General features: G+C 41.6%; 1 protein-coding gene across 6 annotated transcripts in view; it reads right to left on the minus strand.

Annotated features, from left to right (window-relative positions):
• Positions 1–21,324, minus strand: part of cdh23 (cadherin-related 23) — a 494,731-nt gene that overhangs the window by 24,845 nt on the left and 448,562 nt on the right. For all 6 annotated transcript variants that reach the window (XR_009064688.1, XM_057848926.1, XM_057848928.1 and 3 more), the window contains 12 exons: positions 20,580–20,687; positions 20,389–20,491; positions 15,414–15,539; positions 15,141–15,344; positions 14,601–15,059; positions 10,462–10,578; positions 10,149–10,373; positions 9,907–10,076; positions 9,692–9,829; positions 6,340–6,459; positions 3,551–3,728; positions 3,213–3,424 (listed from right to left, as the gene is read on the minus strand). Coding sequence is in view for 5 of the 6 variants with exons in the window: in XM_057848926.1 (XP_057704909.1) it covers positions 3,213–3,424; positions 3,551–3,728; positions 6,340–6,459; positions 9,692–9,829; positions 9,907–10,076; positions 10,149–10,373; positions 10,462–10,578; positions 14,601–15,059; positions 15,141–15,344; positions 15,414–15,539; positions 20,389–20,491; positions 20,580–20,687 (2,160 nt within the window). In the remaining variant the exon portion in view is untranslated. The remainder of the gene's footprint in view (positions 1–3,212; positions 3,425–3,550; positions 3,729–6,339; positions 6,460–9,691; positions 9,830–9,906; positions 10,077–10,148; positions 10,374–10,461; positions 10,579–14,600; positions 15,060–15,140; positions 15,345–15,413; positions 15,540–20,388; positions 20,492–20,579; positions 20,688–21,324) is intronic.

The following is a 21,324-nucleotide window of genomic DNA, read 5'->3' on the forward strand; positions in this document are numbered from 1 at the left end:
ATACTTTTGTGCAGTATCCACCTCAGGTAGTGACCTGGGAATTTCCCCTAATCAATAGGAAGTGAATCAAAATCAACAAAAAGTGACCTGTAAATGTCCTAAAATGAACATGGAGTGACCTTTAAATGCCCCAAAACCAGGAAGACTGACAGTGAATATTCTGTTTCAGTGCCATTGACGGCGCTAGACGTCTAATCTATCTTTAACGCTCCCAGTCAAAATAGATTGCCGTCAATGGCCGCCAATGAGCTAACATGCTGGAAGGTTTTGGTAGCAACCTGTTACTTTTCATTAAAAAGAAACACCTTTTAAAAACTATATATCCATTCTCTGCGGGAGCACATCAATAACCATTTGGTATACAAAGTATCTTTATACATCACCATTTCGATGTATTGTCACACCGTTATTATCTATGTGTAATCACCGAGCCGTACGCTCTTCCACTCACCATTTGAAAAACAAGCTGACAAACGTTACTGCTGCTAATATGTATTCTTTGGGTAAGTGTGATTAAAGAGCTAAACATATTTACATCCACAAAATGTATTTGGAGCATTTGTAATCATTTGCAGTAATACTCATGGAGAACTGATATTGTCGTTAAAAACGCTTCTCTGTAATTTGTTGCATTATTAGCATTATTATTAGTCACATGATTGATTGTGAAGGAAGCTGTTATCTATTATGCATTAGCAATGCATTCAGAAAGGTTAGGAGCCAACAAGTGAACAAATCTTACACTAAAAGTAACTTGCTACTGAGGTCCAATATGGCCTGTACAGTGCTGGCCAAAAGTATTGGCACCCGTGTAATTCTGTCAGATAATGCTCAATTTCTCCCAGAAAATGATCGCAATTACAAATGCTTTGGTAGTGATAGCTTCATTTATTTTTCTTGTAATGAAAATACACAAAAGAGAATGAAAAAAAAAAAAAAAATCATGATCATTTTACACCAAACTCCAAAAAATGGGCCGGACAAAAGTATTGGCACACTCAGCCTAATACTTGGTAGCACAACCTTTAGACAAAATAACTGCTTCTGGTATCCATCAATGAGATTCTTACAATGCTCTGCTGGAATTTTCGACCATTCTTCTTTGACCAACTGCTCCAGGTCTCTGAGATTTCTCCAAACTGCCATTTTCAGATCTCTCCACAGGTGTTCTATGGGTCTCCAGTGTTTTCTCTCAAACCATTTTCTAGTGTGTTTTGGGTCATTGTCTTGCTGGAAGACCCATGACCTCTGAGGGAGACCCAGCTTTCTCACACTGGGGCGTATATTATGTTGCAAAATTTGTTGGTAGTCTTCAGACTTCATAATGCCATGCACACAGTCAATCAGTCCAGTGCCAGAGGCAGCAAAGCAACCCCAAAACATCAGGGAACCTCCGCCATGTTTGACCGTGGGGACCGTGTTCTTTTCTTTGAAGGCCTTATTTTTTTCCCTGTTCATGTCTTTTTCCCAAAAAAGCTCTACTTTTGTCTCATTTGACCAGGGAACGTTCTTCCAATTTTTGGCTTTCTCAGGTAGGTTTTGGCAAACTCCAGCCTGGCTTTTTTATGTCTGTGGGTCAGAAGCGGGGTCTTCCTAGGTATCCTACCATATAGTCCCTTTTCATTCAGATGCCAATGGATAGTACGGGTTGACACTTTTGTACCCTCGGACTGCAGGACAGCTTGAACTTGTTTGGATGTTAGTTGAGGTCTTTATCCACCATCTACACAATCTTTCGTTGAAATCTGTAGTCATTTTTTCCTTTTCTGTCCCCATCTAAGGAGGTTGGCCACAGTGCCATGGGCTTTACACTTATTGATGAAACTGCGCACGGTAGACACAGGAACATTCAGGTCTTTGGAGATGGACTTGTAGCCTTGAGATTGCCCATGCTTCCTCACAATTTTGCTTCTCAAGTCCTCAGACAGTTCTTTGGTCTTCTTTCTTTTTCCATGCTCAATGTGGTACACACAAGGACGGAAGTTGAGTCAACTTTAATACATTTTAACTGGCTGCAAGTGTGATTTAGTTATTGCCACCACCTTATATGTGCCACAGATAAGTAACAGGTGTTGTTAATTACACAAATTAGAGAACCATCACATGACTTTTCAAAGGGTGCCAATACTTTTGTCTGGCCCATTTTTGGAGTTTTGTGTAAGAATTAGGGCTGTCAAACGATTAAAATTTTTAATCGAGTTAATTACAGCTTAAAAATTAATTAATCGTAATTCATCGCAATTCAAACCATTTTTAAAACATGCCATATTTTCTGTAAATTATATATATATTCTGTAAAATAAATTGTTGGAATGGAAAGATAAGACACAAGATGGATATATACATTCAACATACGGTACATAAGGACTGTAGTGGGCATTTCACTCTACTGTCATTTAAATCTGTCTATGCTGTCCTCACTCCGAAGCGTCTACTTTTTCCAAAGCTAGACAGCTAGTGAACGACGCCTTAATTATCAGACTTCTTCCTTTTTCGTCTGATTTATTAATAAAATAGCCTCAAACCATTGTCCTCTTTAGACCATCGTAAAACTACAAAAAAAAAGTACACAAGCATTGCATTAGCAACAACGTTAGCTTAGCACGCTATACAGGTTCACTAAACAAACAAAAAGCGTCTCATACAAAAAATAGAACATTTCGCTTACTAATATAATATGTACATTCTTTACAACAACAATACTTACGGACAAATCTTGTCCAAGGATCATATAAGCACAACATTGCAACGTAGGCGTCAGCCCGAGACGCCGTGCAGCCATATTGAACTGGCAAGAAAACAATAAACCATGTCGCAAAGCGACCACAAGAGTTCGCTGTTAGACAGCACAAAAAGCCTTGCTGTAAAACTTACCAAAAGGCAGAATACTGTCTGAGTGGGACATGTGCGTTAATTGCGTCAAATATTTTAACGTGATTAAAAAATTAATTACCGCGCGTTAACGCGATAATTTTGACAGCCCTAGTAAGAATGATAATGATTTCATTTTTTTCCCCAATGTCTTTTGTGTTTTTTTCATTCCAAGCAAAATAAAAGAAGATATTACTGCCAAAGCATTTGTAATTGCAATCATTTTCAGGGAGAAATTGAGCATTATCTGAAAGAATTGCAGGGGTGCTGATACTTTTGGCCAGCATTCTATCTTAAAACAGGAGAATTACAATCTCACGCATAGTTCTGCATGGCGCTACCTCTGAGATATGGATGATGGTTCCGTTGGCTGGCCTGATAAATACAGGCCGGTTGTCATTGACATCTATGACTGTGATCATGAGGTCTGCCGTCGACCACAGAGGGGGGCGCCCCTGGTCTGTGGCCACCACAGTCAGGTTGAAGCGCTCAGACGACTGAAGCAGACGGCGAGAACGCACAAGTCCAGTGTTTGGATCCAAGGAGAAGGCATCTGGAAGTAGAGAGTGGGATAGAGGATTAATTTCTTTTCAACGGTTCTTGTACACACACCAAAACCATGTGTACTTTGAAATGCTACAAAAAAATACTCCATTCAGTTCTGACATTGTATCCCGACCTGAATGGGATCCCAACAGGCTGTAGAGTACTGCTCCGTTTTCACCTTCATCCAGGTCAGAAGCCTTTACTGTAATCACTGATGTTCCGCTGGGCTCGTTCTCAAACACACTAGTGGTGAAGACTCGCTCTGAGAAACGTGGCCGATAATCGTTGACATCGAGAATTGTCACCAAGACCTATAGATCACCAATAAGATAATAGATACATTCCTGGACAAAACAGGCTTATTAACAGTATAGGATATAACAGTATAGAGTGATGCAGTGGTATGAAAAAGTATCTGAACCTTTTGGAATTTCTCACATTTCTGCATAAAATCACCATCAAATGTGATCTGATCTTTGTCAAAATCACACAGATGTAAAAACTGTCTGCTTTACCTAAAACAACCCAAACATTTATAGGTTTTCACATTTTTATGAGGTTAGCATGCAAACAATGACAGAAGGGGGAAAAATAAATAAGTGAACCATCAAATTTAATATTTTGTGGGCCCCCCCTTTAGCAGCAATAACTTCAACCAAACGCTTCCTGTAGCTGCAGACCAGTCTGGCACATCGATCAGGACTAATCTTGGCCCATTCCGCTCTACAAAACTGCTGTAGTTCAGTCAGATTCCTGGGATGTCTGGCATGAATTGCTGTTTTTCCGGTCATGGCACGGCATCTCAATGGGGTTCAAGTTTGGACTTTGACTTGGCCCCTCCAGAACGTGTATTTTGTTCTTCTGAAACCACTCTGAAATTGATTTACTTCCGTGTTTTGGATCATTGTCTTGTTGCAGCATCCATCCTCTTTTTAGCTTCAACTGTCTGACGGACAGCCTCAGGTTTTCCTGCAAAACATACTGATAAACTTTTCAATTCATTCTTCCATTAATGATTGCAAGTCGTCCAGGCTCTGAGGCAAGAAACAGCCCCAAATCATGATGCTCCCTCCACCATGCTTCACATTGGGGATGAGGTGTTGATGTTGGTGAGCTGTTCCATTTTTCCTCCACACATGACATTGTGTGTTACTCCCAAACACTTCAACTTTGGTTTCATCAGTCCACAAAATATTTTGCCAAAACCTCTGTGGAGTGTCCAAGAGCCTTTTTGTGAACTTTTGTGTTAAACGAGCTACAATGTTTTTTTTTTTTTTTTTTTGACAGCAGTGGCTTCCTCCGTGGAGTCCTCCCATGAACTCATTCTTGGCCATAGTTTTCCTTATGGTTGACGTGTGCACAGAGATATTGGACTGTGCCAGTGATTTCTGTAAGTGTTTAGCAGACACTCTAGGGTTCTTTTTTTACCTCTCTGAGTATTCTGCGCTGAACTCTTGGCGTCATTTTTGGTGGACGGCCACTCCTTTGGAGAGAAGCAACAGTGCCAAACTCTCTGTTTGTAGACAACTTCTCTGACTGTCGATTGATAAACATCCAGACTTTTAGTGTTGGTTTTATATCCTTTCCCAGCACCAGCAAATCAACAATCCTTGATCGCAGGTCTTCCGACAGCTTTTTTGACCGAGCCATCATGCACATCAGACAATGCTTCTCATCAAGACAATTCCTACCAGATGTGTGTTTTATAGTGGACAGGGCAGCTTTAAACCACTTATCAGCACACACCTGACTTAAATTGTTTGGTAAAAAATTGTTTCAATTGCTCTTTAAGTCTCCTTAGGCAGAGGGTTCACTTATTTTTTTCTCCTTCTGTCATTGTTTGCTTGCTATCCTCATTAAAATATGAAAACCTATTAATGTTTGGGTGGTTTAAATTAATATAAAGCAGACAATGTTTTTACAGCTGTGTGATTTTGACAAAGGGCAGCTGCGGCGATCATGCTAACGGACAGGACTGGGTGCAACAGCTAGCCAGGTTCACGGACAGCCAGCCAAGCCGGGGCAGAAGGCTGCTACCGTGGCAGCAGCTGGTCAGGTTCAGCGCCACCCGGAGTGGGGGCCAGCGCCAGCAGTCAGTCAGGTGGACCACCAACAGCCGGAGCAACAGGCCAGTACCCTTATGGGAAATTCGGGTTTGGGCTTCACAATTTGTAAGGCTGTGGGAACTTTGGGGCCAGAGAAGAAGGGGGGGATGAAACTCGCAAAAGGATGGGTTTGTGTTATTTATTGTAATCTCTGATTTTTTTTATGTTTTACAAGTTAGACCTGTTGAGAAACTAATTGCTGACTGTGTACTGAAAGTCCCACCTGTGGTTATGTGGGCAATTGCCCATGCTGTGCAGAGTATAGCCTAAATAATTGTTAAATTGTTGTCATAACATTTATACCATGGATACTATCTGAAATTGAGGCTTGTAAGTCCCACAGCATGGAAAGTGGGCATTTGCGTGTTGTTTTCAGCACCATTTTCTGCGTATGTTCCGGGACCTGTGCCCATCTCGTCATCCCTGCGCCGTCATATGTATACTTTGCGTTCTGGCACTTTATGATTTACAAATTCAGCACTGGTTAAAACTAAAAAGCAGCTGTTATTAAAGTGCAAAATAAATAGAAAACATCAAACTTGTGAATTTGTATTTTATTGATCCAACATTTTAAAATTTACGGTTTATCACATTTTAAAATTTGCAGTTTATGTGCAAAAATAGAGAACACATACACCCCTTTTTTGTAGGGATCCACTGAGGTAACTGTTACAGTCATTTAGAAATCGCCAGCTGGCAACCAAAGCTTTTTTTTCCTTATTTTCACCGTCTGACTGCGTGCACCCAACCGTGACAGTATGGGACGAATACAAATACAGTTTCACTCTTAGTGGTCGAGTAAAACTGCAATATTTACCTGAACAGAGTTCTCTCGCCTGTTGTTAGAACTGCCACCAGGGTTATCACGTGCAACGGCAGTTAAAGTGTAGTGGTCTTTTGTCTCTCTATCCAAGGGAGAGAGGATGTAGATATCCCCCTGAAACATATATAGAAGAATAAGTGGGAGAAAAAAACAAAAACTAGGTATGCAAGCAGGACTGAACGGGCCACCGCAGTTCGATGCAGCTCGGGTGGCACGTAGCTCAGGGTGTTGGCAGATCGTCCCCCTCTCATCATCTCATGGGAAACTAATATGTGCTTAAAATTTGCCTTTGTTTTGTATACCCTGAGATGAGAAATACATTCACACACCTAGGTGGAAAAAGAACCCTATGAAAGAGGGTCCAAAAAAAAAAAAAAAAAAAGGAGGCGCTACTGAGCTGTGCAGCCAGGCCCTTATTCAAAACCAAAATGAATCTTCTAATTGGGCCAATTCGACCAAGTGTGCCAAATTTCGTGCCTCTATACGCAACCTAAGTCCATGAAAAAAAAAAAAAACCTGCTTTTTTTTTTCAATGACGAACAAAGAGTCGTCAAGGCAACAGACGGAGACATGTGGACATGCGCCTTATAATGTAGTACTACAAGACGTTTTGTAACTACAATGATCAACCTGAAGAACTGGACGTGTATTTAAAAAAAAAAGTGACTTTCTGTTGCCACTAGTTGGCGCAGCAGAATTGGTGCAAATGAGCCCTACTGGACCCTTCAAGGTACAACTCTCAGCGCAGATGTGTTGTATGTCTGCCAAGTTATGACTGTTCAAATTTTGTGGCAAGACAAAATGGTGACGGTCATTTTCACTTCCTTGTTTGGACCCCTCTGCTTCAACAACCTCAATATTTTTCATCAGGCACCTAAACACATGTCTTAAGGCTCCCCTGTTGCAGGTTTGAGGTCGATGATTCATTTCGCTTTGAGGAGGAGCCTGTCTAGTAAAAAAAAGAAAGGCGTTTTCTGTTTCCAGCAGGGGGCGCCAGCCCCCATGGGTAATATTTAAATGCATTTGTGTTCAGGCTGGGATACCTCTCATACATGCCAGATATGATAAAGACTGAAATTTGGTTAAGGGACTTATGAGTCATTTACTGAATTTGGTGTGTTACCAAAAAAGGCTGACTATGGCACCCCACCCAGGTCAGGTCCTTGATTGAAAACTCACAATTTTGAAAACATTACATCTCATATCGCTCATGAACAGTCTCTAAATTGATTAAATTTTCACATTCAATCCAAAATATCCAATTCCCTGTTGGGTTTGGAATATGGGTTTAAGAGACTTTTTGGAACAGTTTTGCACAAGGTATCAACTCCCTGAATGCCAGTGCCTATGTTGAAAAAACCTAATAGGAGTGGCCTTTTTGAAAAAATCAAGGGTGCGACGTTAAGCCATTTTGTTATGGTTTTTTGCAAGGTCGCAAAATTATCTAAATTTACGCTAATGTTTTGGTGAGCTTACGAGCATGTTAAGGCCTGCAATTTGGCCATTTTCAGTTGCCATGAAAAAAATAAAATAAACATCAAGCACTGATTGGGAGAGGTTTCTGTTTCATACTTTTTTTGAATGTGGCATAGAAAAATGGACATATGGTGATTCATTTAATGGTGTATTCATTCCAAATTGATTGCACTTTCTATTTGATAAAGAATCAGGAAGATACAGTGCCTTGCAAAAGTATTCGGCCCCCTTGAATCTTGCAACCTTTCGCCACATTTCAGGCTTCAAACATAAAGATATGAAATTTAATTTTTTTGTCAAGACTCAACAACAAGTGGGACACAATCGTGAAGTGGAACAACATTTATTGGATAATTTAAACTTTTTTAACAAATAAAAAACTGAAAAGTGGGGCGTGCAATATTATTCGGCCCCTTTACTTTCAGTGCAGCAAACTCACTCCAGACGTTCAGTGAGGATCTCTGAATGATCCAATGTTGTCCTAAATGACCGATGATGATAAATAGAATCCACCTGTGTGTAATCAAGTCTCCGTATAAATGCACATGCTCTGTGATAGTCTCAGGGTTCTGTTTAAAGTGCAGAGAGCATTATGAAAACCAAGGAACACACCAGGCAGGTCCGAGATACTGTTGTGGAGAAGTTTAAAGCCGGATTTGGATACAAAAAGATTTCCCAAGCTTTAAACATCTCAAGGAGCACTGTGCAAGCCATCATATTGAAATGGAAGGAGCATCAGACCACTGCAAATCTACCAAGACCCGGCCGTCCTTCCAAACTTTCTTCTCAAACAAGGAGAAAACTGATCAGAGATGCAGTCAAGAGGCCCACGATCACTCTGGATGAACTGCAGAGATCTACAGCTGAGGTGGGAGAGTCTGTCCATAGGACAACAATCAGTCGTACACTGCACAAATCTGGCCTTTATGGAAGAGTGGCAAGAAGAAAGCCATTTCTCAAAGATATCCATAAAAAGTCTCGTTTAAAGTTTGCCACAAGCCACCTGGGAGACACACCAAACATGTGGAAGAAGGTGCTCTGGTCAGATGAAACCAAAATTGAACTTTTTGGCCACAATGCAAAACGATATGTTTGGCGTAAAAGCAACACAGCTCATTACCCTGAACACACCATCCCCACTGTCAAACATGGTGGTGGCAGCATCATGGTTTGGGCCTGCTTTTCTTCAGCAGGGACAGGGAAGATGGTTAAAATTGACGGGAAGATGGATGCAGCCAAATACAGGAACGTTCTGGAAGAAAACCTGTTGGTATCTGCACAAGACCTGAGACTGGGACAGAGATTTATCTTCAAACAGGACAATGATCCAAAACATAAAGCCAAATCTACAATGGAATGGTTCAAAAATAAACGTATCCAGGTGTTAGAATGGCCAAGTCAAAGTCCAGACCTGAATCCAATGGAGAATCTGTGGAAAGAGCTGAAGACTGCTGTTCACAAACACTCTCCATCCAACCTCACTGAGCTCGAGCTGTTTTGCAAGGAAGAATGGGCAAGAATGTCAGTCTCTCGATGTGCAAAACTGATAGAAACATACCCCAAGCGACTTGCAGCTGTAATTGGAGCAAAAGGTGGCGCTACAAAGTATTAACGCAAGGGGGCCGAATAATATTGCACACCCCACTTTTCAGTTTTTTATTTGTTAAAAAAGTTTAAATTATCCAATGAATTTTGTCCCACTTGTTGTTGATTCTTGACAAAAAATTAAAATTTTATATGTTTGAAGCCTGAAATGTGGCGAAAGGTGGCAAGGTTCAAGGGGGCTGAATACTTTTGCAAGGCACTGTATCTAAAGTACTGCAGTGTTTGTAGAGTGATGTTACCAAGTAAAAAAGAAAAAAAAACTCACCGTGGTTGGTCGGATGCCAAACTTGCCTTCCCCGTCTACTAAGCTGTACTCAACAACAGCAAAGAGACCCGAATCGGCATCTGTTGCCCTAACTCGAACTATAGTTGTGCCGAGGTCCACGTTTTCAAAAACAGGCTCCTATAGAGAAAGGAAAATAGAATTATTATTTTAAATGAATTGGGACGTATTCGAGCCACGCCATTTGTCTTCAGTACCTGATATGATGGTTGCTGAAAGACTGGGTTGTTGTCATTGACATCCACTATGCGTAGATAAACGGGCAACTCAGCGATTCTAGCAGGGCTTCCATGGTCCCTTGCCCGAATTGTGAAATTAAGCCATTGCACTTGTTCGAAATCCACTGTTTGGTTGGCTACGATCTTTCCTAAGTATGCGAGAAAATTGGCAGTTTTATCAACATGGGCTTTAGCCACTTTGGGTGGGTTGTTTGTAATACCAGTGGAAGGGTCCTCCAGCCTGACGTAGCCTCCTCGTGGTAAATGGAGCAGCTGATAGATGACCTGGCCGTTGGGGCCTTTATCTGGGTCCACAGCGGACACGGACAGCAGTGTTGTACCCGGCTGGGCTCCTTCCAATATCTTCTCTGTGAAATTAGTCACTCCGAACGGGCGGAAACGAGGAGCGTTGTCATTTACATCCAAAACGTTGATGGTTAGTCTTGCTAATTAGATGGAAGTGAACAATGATGAATTATTCTACAGAAATTCTAATAGACTACGTTCTTGGTTATTAATAGAAACTGGCCTTACCATTTGGGACACTGCCAGATTTATCAATAACCTCACTCGCGTTATCGTGGACAGACACGATAATCTCAAAAGTTGCGACCTGTTCTCGGTTCAGTGGGTTGCGTACAAACACTGCACCTATGATTGAACCATTGAATTTGTTACAGATAATTCCTTATCTCCCTGAAGTTGCCCCCCCCCCCCCCCCCATCAGATGCAAATTTATATATAAATGATGTCAATCGTTTCAGCTGCTATCAATGTTCCCTCCAATTTTTCATGTGTCTGAGCAGACACACAAGCTCCCTGAGCACACTGTGAGCAACATCAGATGTGTAAGCATGCTGTGGCTACACGGTACTATCACGCCTGTTCAAAACCTTGGATCATAGCAAGTTACAGTGCTTATTAAAAGAAAAATGATCTGATTAAGACATTACAAAGAAAACATTCTCTCTCAGTTTCACCATTTGTTCTTCAATACGCACATACTCATCCTCGTCCTGGACAGCAGTTAGGTCGGTAGTCTTGCCCATGATTGCGGTTTTGAGTAATGAACCAGGCTGGGAGTTTTTAAAAGCCTCAGGAATCTTTCGCAGGGGTTTTGAGTTCATTTGTTGATTCAGATGATTAGATTAGTAGCTTCTTTAGAGTACCTTTTCATGATATGCTAATTTTATTAGATAGGGATTTTTGGTTTTTCTTGACTTTTCTGCCAAAATCATCTACAGTTCCTTGCAAAAGTATTCAGCCCCCTTGAACCTTGCAACCTTTCGCCACATTTCAGGCTTCAAACATAAAGATATGAAATTTTAATTTTTTGTCAAGAATCAACAACAAGTGGGACACAATCGTGAAGTGGAACAAAATTTATTGGATAATTTAAACTTTTTTAACAAATAAAAAACTGAAAAGTGGGGCGTGCAATATTATTCGGCCCCCTTGCGTTAATACTTTGTAGCGCCACCTTTTGCTCCAATTACAGCTGCAAGTCGCTTGGGGTATGTTTCTATCAGTTTTGCACATCGAGAGACTGACATTCTTGCCCATTCTTCCTTGCAAAACAGCTCGAGCTCAGTGAGGTTGGATGGAGAGTGTTTGTGAACAGCAGTCTTCAGCTCTTTCCACAGATTCTCCATTGGATTCAGGTCTGGACTTTGACTTGGCCATTCTAACACCTGGATACGTTTATTTTTGAACCATTCCATTGTAGATTTGGCTTTATGTTTTGGATCATTGTCCTGTTGGAAGATAAATCTCCGTCCCAGTCTCAGGTCTTATGCAGATACCAACAGGTTTTCTTCCAGAATGTTCCTGTATTTGGCTGCATCCATCTTCCCGTCAATTTTAACCATCTTCCCTGTCCCTGCTGAAGAAAAGCAGGCCCAAACCACGATGCTGCCACCACCATGTTTGACAGTGGGGATGGTGTGTTCAGGGTAATGAGCTGTGTTGCTTTTACGCCAAACATATCGTTTTGCATTGTGGCCAAAAAGTTCAATTTTGGTTTCATCTGACCAGAGCACCTTCTTCCACATGTTTGGTGTGTCTACCAGGTGGCTCGTGGCAAACTTTAAACAAGACTTTTTATGGATATCTTTGAGAAATGGCTTTCTTCTTGCCACTCTTCCATAAAGGCCAGATTTGTGCAGTGTACGACTGATTGTTGTCCTATGGACAGACTCTCCCACCTCAGCTGTAGATCTCTGCAGTGATCATGGGCCTCTTGGCTGCATCTCTGATCAGTTTTCTCCTTGTTTGAGAAGAAAGTTTAGAAGGACGGCCGGGTCTTGGTAGATTTGCAGTGGTCTGATGCTCCTTCCATTTCAATATGATGGCTTGCACAGTGCTCCTTGAGATGTTTAAAGCTTGGGAAATCTTTTTGTATCCAAATCCGGCTTTAAACTTCTCCACAACAGTATCTCGGACCTGCCTGGTGTGTTCCTTGGTTTTCATAATGCTCTCTGCACTTTAAACAGAGGCCTGAGACTATCACAGAGCAGGTGCATTTATACGGAGACTTAATTACACACAGGGGGATTCTATTTATCATCATCGGTCATTTAGGACAACATTGGATCATTCAGAGATCCTCACTGAACTTCTGGAGTGAGTTTGCTGCACTGAAAGTAAAGGGGCCGAATAATATTGCACGCCCCACTTTTCAGTTTTTTATTTGTTAAAAAAGTTTAAATTATCCAATAAATGTTGTTCCACTTCACGATTGTGTCCCACTTGTTGTTGATTCTTGACAAAAAATTAAATTTGATATCTTTATGTTTGAAGCCTGAAATGTGGCGAAAGGTTGCAAGATTCAAGGGGGCCGAATACTTTTGCAAGGCACTGTATATTAAAACAATAAAAGGCTGGTCCTACTTCACTTGTGTGTAATGAATCTAAAATATATGACAGTCTAATGTTTATCAGTGCATTACAGAAAATAATGAACCTAATCACAATATGCTAATTTATTGAGAAGGACAAGTACTCTGACAGCCATTCCATTTTAAAAGAACCATATTTCTTTTTTACATTGGCTTGATGAGTGTAGTATCGCTGCCTGTTTCTTTCACCATGATAAGGGGTTAGCATTTGCGTCTCTTAACTCGTCTGCACTGTTATTAGCTAAGCTAGCTAATTTGTACGTTGTGTATGGGCAGGGCAGATATAGTGTATCACAAAAGTGAGTACACCCCTCGCATTTCTGCAGATATTTAAATATATCTTTTAATGGGACACTGACAAAATGACACTTTGACACAATGAAAAAGTCTGTGTGCAGCTTATATAATAGAGTTAATTTATTTTCCCCTCAAAATAACTCAAAATATAGCCATTAATAGCTAAACCCCTGGCAACAAAAGTGAGTCCACCCCTTAGAAACTACATCCCTAAATGTCCAAATTGAGTACTGTTTGTCATTTTTCCTCCAAAATGTCATGTGACTCGTTAGTGTTACTTGGTCCAGATGTGCAAAGGGAGCAGGTGTGTTCAAATTTATAGTGCAGCTCTCACACTCTTTCATCCTGGTCACTGAAAGTTCCAACATGGCACCGGATGGCAAAGAACGCTCTGAGGATCTCACAAGACAAATTGTTGCGCTACATGAAAATGGCCAAGGCTACAAGAAGATTGCCAACACCCTGAAACTGAGCAGCAGCACAGTGGCTAAGGTCATCCAGCATTTTAAAAGAGCAGGGTCCACTCAGAACAGGCCTCGGGTCGGTCGTCCAAGGAAGCTAAGCGCACGTGCTGAGCGTCACATCCAAATGCTTTCTTTGAAAGATCGTCACAGGAGTGCTGTCAGCATTGCTGCAGAGATTAAAGAGGTGGGGAGGGGTCAGCCTGTTAGCGCTAAGACCATACGTCGCACTCTAAGACCATACGCCGCACTCTACATCAAATTGGTGTGCATGGCTGTCACCCCAGGAGGAAGCCTCTACTGACGATGGAACACAAGAAAGCCTGCAAACAGTTTGCTGAAGACATGTCAACAAAGCACATGGATTACTGCAACCATGTCCTATGGTCTGATGAGATGGGCGGGCTTTCATATGTACCGTCTTCAGAAGAGGCTTCCTCCTGGGGTGACACCCATGCACACCAATTTGATGTAGAGTGCGGCGTATGGTCTGAGCACTAACAGGCTGACTCCCTACCTTTTCAATTTCTGCAGCAATGCTGACAGCACTCCTGTAACGAGTCACATGACATTTTAGAGGGAAAATGACAAGCAGTACTCAATTTGGACATTTAGCGATGTACGTAGTTTCTAAGGGGTGTACTTATTTTTTGTTGCAAGGGGTTTAGATATCAATGGCTATATATTGAGTTATTTTGAGGGGAAAATAAATCAACTATTTTATGAGCTGCACACAGATTACTTTCCATTGTGTCCAAGTGTCATTTTGTCAGTGTTGTCCCATGAAAATATATACTTAAATATCTGCAGAAATGCGAGGGGTGTACTCACTTATGTGATACACTGTATAAATATCTAAAAAATGACAGCAGCACAAACAAAACATTTTACGGCACAAACGTACCACAAACGATTGACATCATTTTTATATAAATTTGCATCTGATGGGGGTCCAACCCTATTCAAGTATATTCCTTTAATTATCACGTAATAATGATATGAAATAGTGACTACTAACCAGTGTGTAAATCAATGCCAAAGGACTCCTGCAGGCCATCCACGGGGTTGTTCCCATCATCCTTTGCTTCCACTGAGATGATATAATACTCTAGTCTAGGATGGAGGTCAGGATCCTCGGCTGTCAATGTGGCGATCACCACCCCGGGCGGTGTGGACTCATTGACATTAATCATGGTCAAAGGTTCTATAAAACGCGGTCGCGAGTCATTGACATCATCCAGGATGACCGTTAGAGTGGCCGTGCCAGACATGGGTGGCGTGCCGCGATCGGTCGCCATGACGACTAAGCGGTAGGACCCGCGCTCCTCCCTGTCCAGGGTGGTGTTGCCCACTAGGACGGCCCCGGAGAGAGCGTCGACCACAAAGCGGTCCTGAGCACCGCTTACTAATCTGTACGTGAGCCAGCCGTTTGAACCGGAGTCGGCGTCGATAGCCGACAGCTGGGTGACCACCACACCTGGAGAAGACGCACAAAGCTGAAACTACAAAACATTCCTCTTGTTTTCATTTACTGGCACCCTACCCAGAATCTACGCACCGGTGGGGCTATTCTCAGGCAGTCGCACACTGAAACTGGCAGGGTTGAAAACAGGAGGGTTGTCATTCTGATCCAGGATTGTCACTGTGAGAGGAACACTGCTGTTTAATCCTCCGATGTCCTCTCCAACGAGGACCAACTCTATCCGGGGCTCCTGAAACGCCTCGCGGTCCAACTTGGCTCCCGGTAGTACACTGATAACTCCTATGAGAACAAACATACACAGACAATTTCTAACGCTCTTTTCTACTGTGTTTCCCTTACAGTACTTACCTGTTTTAGCATCCACAGTGAAAAGGTCCACCCTCGCTCCCAGCAGGCGATACTTCACAACAGCATTGGCTCCAATATCTTTATCTACAGCCAGAATGGGCCCATTCAACACTGTTACATTACTGCCTAAGGGATGGACGGAAAGAAAAATGTTCAATTTTCCATGGAGTTTGCCATTTAGAAGTCCACCATTTCTTTATAAGAGGCATCTTGTAGAATGTTTTATCATAGTATGATCCATGGTCAAGCAATAAATGTTATTTCCACTCATACGCAAACTTGCAAGAATTTAATAGTATCTTTTCTCGTATTTACCAATCAACTGTTTGTGTTACTTTAACACACTTAATCTAATCAATCAGGGAATAGTATTGTTTCTCGTATTTAAGGTTTGACTGTTTGTATTACTGTAACACACCCAAGACAAAATAAATAGCACTTATACCATAGTTTAAGGAAAACAAGTCCTTGGGCATAAGAGATACATGACGCCTTCTTACTACGGAACACCAATGTGTGCGTCATGCAACTAACTGAGCAAGATTGACGCCCACGTCTGCACCACCAACGCTCTCCTAATCAGTTCTTCCGGGCAGTCCATAACTAATGGGACGTCTTGTCCCAACACAAGGAACACCGGAGAACGCCCGATATCCAACTGATAACACGACTGATAAGACTCCATGAGCCACTTTGACGCTGAGGTGGCAAAATCCACAACCCTCGTTGCCCTGACAACAGTAACTCCCAAATCCTTCTGTCCAATCCACAAACAGACAATAATCCTAAACAACGCCCAAGCACACCTTTCTTGTGCCCATAGCCCGCTCCGCGAGAGCCTTCAAAAAGAATGACTGTTTAACCAATCGTTGTCATTTTTTTAAATTGGGAACCTTTTGTTGACTTGTGATTTGGTGACCTGGGAACGAGTCTGCCTCCTCGCCTGAGTCTGTTTATGTTTTGCCTTGCCGTTTGATCGCTGTTGACCTGAATAAATTGTCAACTTGTGCTTCGAAGCCTTTTTTAAAAATTTTTATTGGGAACCTTTTGTTGACTTGTGATATGGTGACCTTGGAACGAGTCTGTCTCCTCACCTGAGTCTGTTTCTGTTTTGCCTTGTCGTTTGATCACTGTTGACCTGAATAAATTGTGCTTCGAAGCCTTTTTCCAGATTTCAAAATAGAGTCAGTACAATGGGTTAAGACTAAGGTGAATGCGTGGAGTTTGGCCTTTTGGCTGGATTGTCAGTCTCTCGCCGGCCCGGGTCGTTGGATCTGCGCCAGTGCGGGTTCGGCTGGCGTGATTCCGGCGATTTGGCTAAAAGATCAGATTCCTTCATTGAGATAGTATTTAACAGCGATGCGCGCTTTCAGTTTTCCGACTTCTAGCCTCACTTTTATATTACCATATCTATCCATGGAAGAAACATTTATTCATCATGATGAAACGAGCAAGTTATACAGCAGCCTTTAAAAGAAAAGTCACATCTGTTTTGTTTTCCCCTGGATTCTGGTAAGTTGAAGAAGTTATCAGATCATATTATTACCGTACATATTGCCAGTTTACGGTAATGTTTTGAACTACCAATGTGCTATGCTTGTGCTGTGTTTCACCAGTCAGTAAAATGACATTTCTGTATCTGTACACGAGCTGTGTTTTCTTGTATTCTTCTATTTATTGGTGCTAAAATTAGGGTGCGCGTTATAAACGAATACAATAATTTCCCCAAGATTTTACAAGTAAATTTGGGTTGCGCATTATACACGGGTGCGCCTTATATTCGGGAAATTACGGTACATATAATAGAGGGCTAAGCTAGTGAGCTAATCAGTGTCCTAAGCATCCATTTGTATTGTGTTTTGGAGAAGCATATTAGCGCTTAAGTTATTGTTAGATAGTAAAGTTGATTGTAAATTTCTTTTCATAAAGAAACCACACACATAAACCCATTCATAACAGCTTAGTCACAACAGAAACCTTCATTCAAACTGTAAATTGTCATACAAGAGTGTGCTTTGCAATTGGGTTTTGTCTTCATTGTTACTTACAGCATGCCTCAAGTTAAACTGTGAAGGTAATTGAAAAAAGTGACATTTTACCAATTAATTGTTTAATTAACCGGCCGATTAATCCATTATAAAAATAATCGTTAGTTGCAGCCAGTGTTGTTTTCGTCAACGATGACGATAACGAAAGTATTTCGTCAACTAACAATTTTTTCAGACTAAAACTAGGGTTGCCACCTTTCAGAAATAGAAATAAGGGACGCCCCCCTCGCGCCCAAAGCCTTACGGACGAAAAATAGGGGCATCCCCAAAACTCCTAAAATCCATAGAAATGTATCTATTTTTAGACGCGAAAACTGTATTGTGCACTATGTGGACATGGCAGTTTCTTTGTAGCAGACTGTTTTGTTTTTTTTCTGCAGGTTAGTGAAAACGAAGTTATGAATATCGTAATTAACATTTGTGTTGTTGGCACTGAATCCGGTCTTGTGATCCATTGACAAGTCAAATTTCTTAAGGGAATGTTGCAGGAGAGCTACAATTCAAGCAGCTGACTCGTCTGCATTCTCTATGAAGTCCAGCATTTTGTTGGTGACCCCAGACTCTGAACTGAAGTACTGGACAGCAAGGAGAAGCATCTTCCTGCTCAATTTATTCGAGGCATCGGTCTGGATGGAGAATGGGATGGGTGACGTTAAGATCTTGAGCACATCACCCACTGCCTTTGAACCCAGGACTTGTTTCAACAATGCCTCTTGCTTTGTTCTCCCCAAAGTCATTTTCTTCACCATTTTGGAATCACATAAAAATCTGGCTGAGCCTGTGTCCACAGTCAGCACTATTGTAGCTCTGGCCACGTTTTACTGTGTGGTATACCTGTGTCACCTCAGCTGCAGTAATTTAGAAGGTAGGCGTGCGATGATGTCAAATTATTGCTTTAATTTTGGTATCACTATTAATCAATTAATAGATAGTATACTGTATATTCACAGTAGAACTATTTATTCAGTGTTTAATTGTTATTAATCTATTAGGAATAATTCCAAATGAGGAGCATAACAAAATAAGATGTTCCAATGGTTTCATACATCCATTCCATATTGATTGATAATAAATGCATGTTTAAAAAAAAAAATCACCATTCCTGAAAATAATCAACCATAGCAACTGAAATAGCCTAGCTATGTTCCTATCAATGCAAGATGTATGAAGGTAAATATAAATATAGCATATTTGTTATCCATATACAAGAGCATAGTAACATAACAAATCAAGCTCGGGATGTTTCAGGTACAAAGAATTGTGACGAAGGCTCTTTTGGGATCTTATATTCCGTTTGTGGAGGTCCCCTGCAGCATGCTGTTTTACACCTCCGTGAGACAATGCAAAACCTTTCCTGCCTGCCTTGCAGTTTGCTTTATAATCATCATCAGTGACTCTATCGAGCCACGGGTTACCCTCTTCTCACTCCAGTCTATTTTTTGGAGACGTTTCCTCTTTTGAGGATGAGGAGGAGTGTCCTGACTCCTGAGCGTCTGCTTTTGAAGACATCTTTGTTTTGAAAACGCGCAGGGCGGTGCATTGAGCAGAGCGAGCGAGGTAACTAGGCAACAAACCCGGAAGTGGAGCGCAGTGCAGGGCAGACAGCAGCGGGCAGGCAGTTAACCATCTTGCTGTCTTTGATATCTCCTGCCCTTTTTGTCCGTTATTGTTGGCTCAGTGTTCACTCATGAGCGCAGGTATGTGTTTGTGTGTGACAGATGTGCATGGGCTGGGCGCACCGCCGCCCAACCCCTCCCCGCCGCCGGAGCCGCGGGTCGCGCGGGGTCGCCCCATGGGACAACTGCGAAATACGGAATAAACTGCGTTCCGTATTGGTTCGATACGGAACGCAACATTTAATTCCCAATTACGGAACGATTCCGTATTTCAAGGGAAGGGTGGCAAGCCTAACTAAAACATAACGAGATGGATGCCAGTTGTGGTCTGACGGGACGAGAACGAGATGAAAATTCGCCATAGCTTCCGTCAAAAGTTCACAATGTGTGAAATTTTATGAAAGTATGTATAGTTAGCACGCATCTTAGCAGTCTTCGGTCCTGCCACTGCTTGGTATGTTTTGTTTTCTTATCTTGGCTAAGCCAAGTTGCTTTAGCCTTTAAAGGTCTGTGCTGAGTATCATGACACACTAATTTAACTTGTAGCGTTAGCATAGCGTTTGCATTAGCATTAGCATTTAGCGCAGTATCTGTCTTCTTAAACTCTTGGAAAACTTTTTACATACAGTTTGTGGCGTCAAGGGGAGTTTAATTAATTGCAAATAATGTGTTGTTTTCTTGCTAAGTGTATGTTATCGTGATGTAGATGTTGATGTCCTTCTAGACTCTACATTTATGCGCTTGTCTATCAATGTTCATTCGAAATTGTTGGAAACCTTTCATTTATTTATTTATTCATTCATGGACTAAAAGTTTATGGACGAAAAAATTTTGAGAATTGTCAACTAAAACTAGACGAAATTTAAGTTTTCGTTGACTAAAAGCAGATGAAGATGAACACATTTTGAAATAACTAAAATAAGTCCAAGACTGATGAGTATTTTTGTCCAAAAGACTAAGAAGAAAATTAAAAAGGCTGCCAAAAACAACATTGGTTGCAGCCCTATTTTGAATAGATGTCCAGTGAAGTATAAAATATACCTGAAAAAGATTAAATCCAACATTCAGATGAAGTAAAGTGAATTACAAATCAGGCTATAATATGGAAAAATACATCATGCACTGTAGTTTTTATAATGCGGGAAAAAAGTTCAAACCCATCTGTTTTTTTCACAACTTCACACCTCGAACTAAAGTATGGTATGAAAACAGGAAGTGGTGTAGACATGTTATTTCTTTTTTTTCCCGGTTTGTTCTTTAGCAAAAAGCAAACTCACGCAGACGTGAAAAACACACACACACAGGTGCTACCTGCAGCAGAATTTTCTGTGATTTCAGCCCTGTAACTGTTTCTGGTAAATACAGGTCTGTTGTCATTCTCATCCAGTATGGTGATAACCAGGAGGTCGGAATCCTGGAAGAAAAAAGTGATGAGGGATCACGTAGCCATTTTTTTCAGCTCTTACTTAGGTTATTATTACACTATTTTAAAAATGAATTACCCGGCGAGCGATGCGAGGGTTCTCTGGGTTGTCTTTGACAGTAATGGTGAGCCTGTATTCAGCCACTCGCTCTCTGTCAAGTGGCCGGTTCACCTGCACTACACCTGACTGGGAGAAACACAATGGTGAGGTTTTCTCATTGAGAAATCTGAGGTAACAAGACACAATATTTCTCGAAACACAAACAATTTACACCAGGGGTGTCTAAACTATTCCACATAGGGCCGCAGTGGGTACAGGATTTCGCAGTACGCCTGAACGATATTGGAAAAAACTATTATTGCCATTTTTGGGGGGTTTGCAAAATATGCTGCTATTTTAGCCCATTCCTCCATGCAGATCTCCTCTAGAGCAGTGATGTTTTGGGGCTGTCGCTGGGCAACACGGACTTTCACCTCCCTCCACAGATTTTCTATGGGGTTGAGATCTGGAGACTGGCTAGGCCACTCCAGGACCTTGAAACGCTTCTTACGAAGCCACTCCTTTGTTGCCCTGGCTGTGTGTTTGGGATCATTGTCACGCTGATAGACCCAACCAAGTCTCATCTTCAATGCCCTTGCTGATTTTCACTCAAAATCTCTCGATACATGGCCCCATTCATTCTTTCCTTTACACAGATCAGTCGTCCTGGTCCCTTTGCAGAAAAACAGCCCCAAAGCATGATGTTTCCACCCCCAAGCTTCACAGTGGGTATGATGTTCTTTGGATGCAATTCAGTATTCTTTCTCCTCCAAACACGAAAACC

Source organism: Corythoichthys intestinalis, chromosome 10 (genome assembly GCF_030265065.1).
Source record: "Corythoichthys intestinalis isolate RoL2023-P3 chromosome 10, ASM3026506v1, whole genome shotgun sequence".
Taxonomy (NCBI): Eukaryota; Metazoa; Chordata; class Actinopteri; order Syngnathiformes; family Syngnathidae; genus Corythoichthys; species Corythoichthys intestinalis.